Raw genomic sequence first — 2000 nt, 5'->3', positions numbered from 1 at the left:
GAAAAATATCACTCGTCACCGGCTTGAGCTTCAGTCTCAGGATCCATGTATCTGTAATCCTCTCCAGAATGGAAGTAGTCATCACATACAGAGCATCAACTAGTTCCTGAACAGTGTCCTTCACATGCTGATATCCAAGAGAGGGAGTTCCACAGTCACAAGATGGAGGAATAGAAAGCAGTATTCAATGTTTACTTCAGATTAGCTCCACGTCAGAAATGATCATGCTTGTCATATGTCTCTCTCCATAGAGGCTGAATCATCATGTTAATCACATAGCTATCATATGCCTCAAACAGTCCTGATGCTCTTCTAGGTAATCACACATCCTGTCATGTTCCCAGCTACAGTTGGGATACCTTTGCTATATTGGAAGAGGACATTCAGTGTTTTCCCAAAGACTTGTTAACGTTGATTTCCTCCCGTTAGTTCCCATTAAATGTGCGAGGGCCCGGGAGTTGTTCTGCACGGTCCGGACCACAATTGCCGACCTCAAAACCAAATTTCCTATGGAGCAGTACTACAGGTAGGATCCCATCGGCACAGTATTTGCAGTTTGCTTCTCTCACAATCAATCAATTCACACTTTTGTTAGTGATTGGAAAGGCTATCATTCAAAAAAGTAAGTATAGTTTAAAATACAGGTAATCTGCAGCAATGCACTGAATATGTTTTTGTGAGTTCAGCAAACAAAACACTAATTCCTATGGATCTGAAGCATTTATCATTTTAAGAATTCCTTCCTTGGTATCCAGTGGAATTCACATCTTACTTAGTCAGCAACAAGCTTACAAGCTAAACATTATTCTCCTATAATCAAAAAACTGTTTTTGCGAGATGCAATTTAGAAAAGTCCAATATGTTGATCAGTAGGCTCTACTAAGGGTTTTATATATCTTTAATAGTGTTGCCATTTACAATATGTCTAATGCATTTACCCAGAAACCCCTGCAAAGTAGAATTGATGCTGAATTGAATATCGAGGCAAAATAAGGTGATATTAAAAAAAAAAACATAACTCTTGTTTTCCGACCTGTTTGATCCCACTTCAGGTTCCATGAGCACTGGCGGTTTGTCCTGCAGCGTTTGGTCTTCCTGGCGACCTTCGTCGTCTACCTGGAGACGGAGGCTCTTGTGATCCGGGAGGAAGTGGCTAAGATCCTCGGCAGTAAGTATATTTCAGTGTGTTAGTGTGTAGGTGTTACTGAGGGATGCTGCTTCACTCTCTCTCCTCCCTTTGCTCTCCACAGTTGAGGTGGTGCGAGAGAAAGGCTTCCACCTGGACGTGGAGGACTACCTGGCAGGAGTGCTGATCATGGCCAGTGAACTGGTGAGTGTGATGTTGATCTCTAATGTTCGTACTAGTAGTAGTAGTAGAACCTAGGGCTGTGCGATTAGGGCAAAAACCATAATCACGATTATTTTGGTCAATAATTGATATCACGGTTATTAAATACGATTATTCATTGACTTTGAAAAACATCAATTTATTGAACTTTAAAACAAATTAAAATAATAATTTGAACAGTATCTGTTTAACTGTTGATTAGCCTGAACGTAGAATTCGACTGAAAAACGAATAAATAAAAAAAAATGATATATTTATATTTAAATAAATAATATCAAAATAATAAATACCAATAAACAAGATCAACAAATATTTTTGGAGCGCACTTCAACAAGCTACTAAATATGATAAATAAATGCAAATATGTTGCAGTGCACTGTCACAACCTAGCAAAGCTAAATAATCTTTTTTTTCGATTATGTTGTTTTCGTAATTGTGGCAGGCTAAAATCGTAATTGTGATTAAAATACGATTAATTGCACAGCCCTAGTAGAACCTTTATTTAGCCAGGAAAATCAATTAAGAACAAATTCTTATTTTCAATGATGACCTGTCAGGAGGCAAAAAGCTTCCTGAGGGGATGGGGGTTGGGAGGAAGAAAATAAAAAGACAGACTCCGGGCACTACAGAACCCAGGAGACAACACATGACA

The 2000-nt window shown here is 38.6% G+C and overlaps 1 protein-coding gene across 1 annotated transcript; it reads left to right on the top strand.

Annotated features, from left to right (window-relative positions):
• Positions 1 to 351: 351 nt before the first annotated feature.
• Positions 352 to 1354, top strand: tsn (translin; the record flags this gene model as incomplete). Its single annotated transcript, XM_010767413.1, has 3 exons — positions 352 to 526; positions 1053 to 1168; positions 1251 to 1354. Coding segments are annotated over 3 exons (395 nt in total), but the record flags the coding sequence as incomplete, so codon positions are not given.
• Between the last annotated feature and the right edge of the window lie 646 nt (positions 1355 to 2000).

Source organism: Notothenia coriiceps, unplaced genomic scaffold, assembly GCF_000735185.1.
Source record: "Notothenia coriiceps isolate Sejong01 unplaced genomic scaffold, NC01 NC01_scaffold00004350, whole genome shotgun sequence".
Taxonomy (NCBI): Eukaryota; Metazoa; Chordata; class Actinopteri; order Perciformes; family Nototheniidae; genus Notothenia; species Notothenia coriiceps.
Note: the sequence above shows the minus strand (reverse complement) of the source record. Positions and strands in the feature narration are given on the sequence as shown.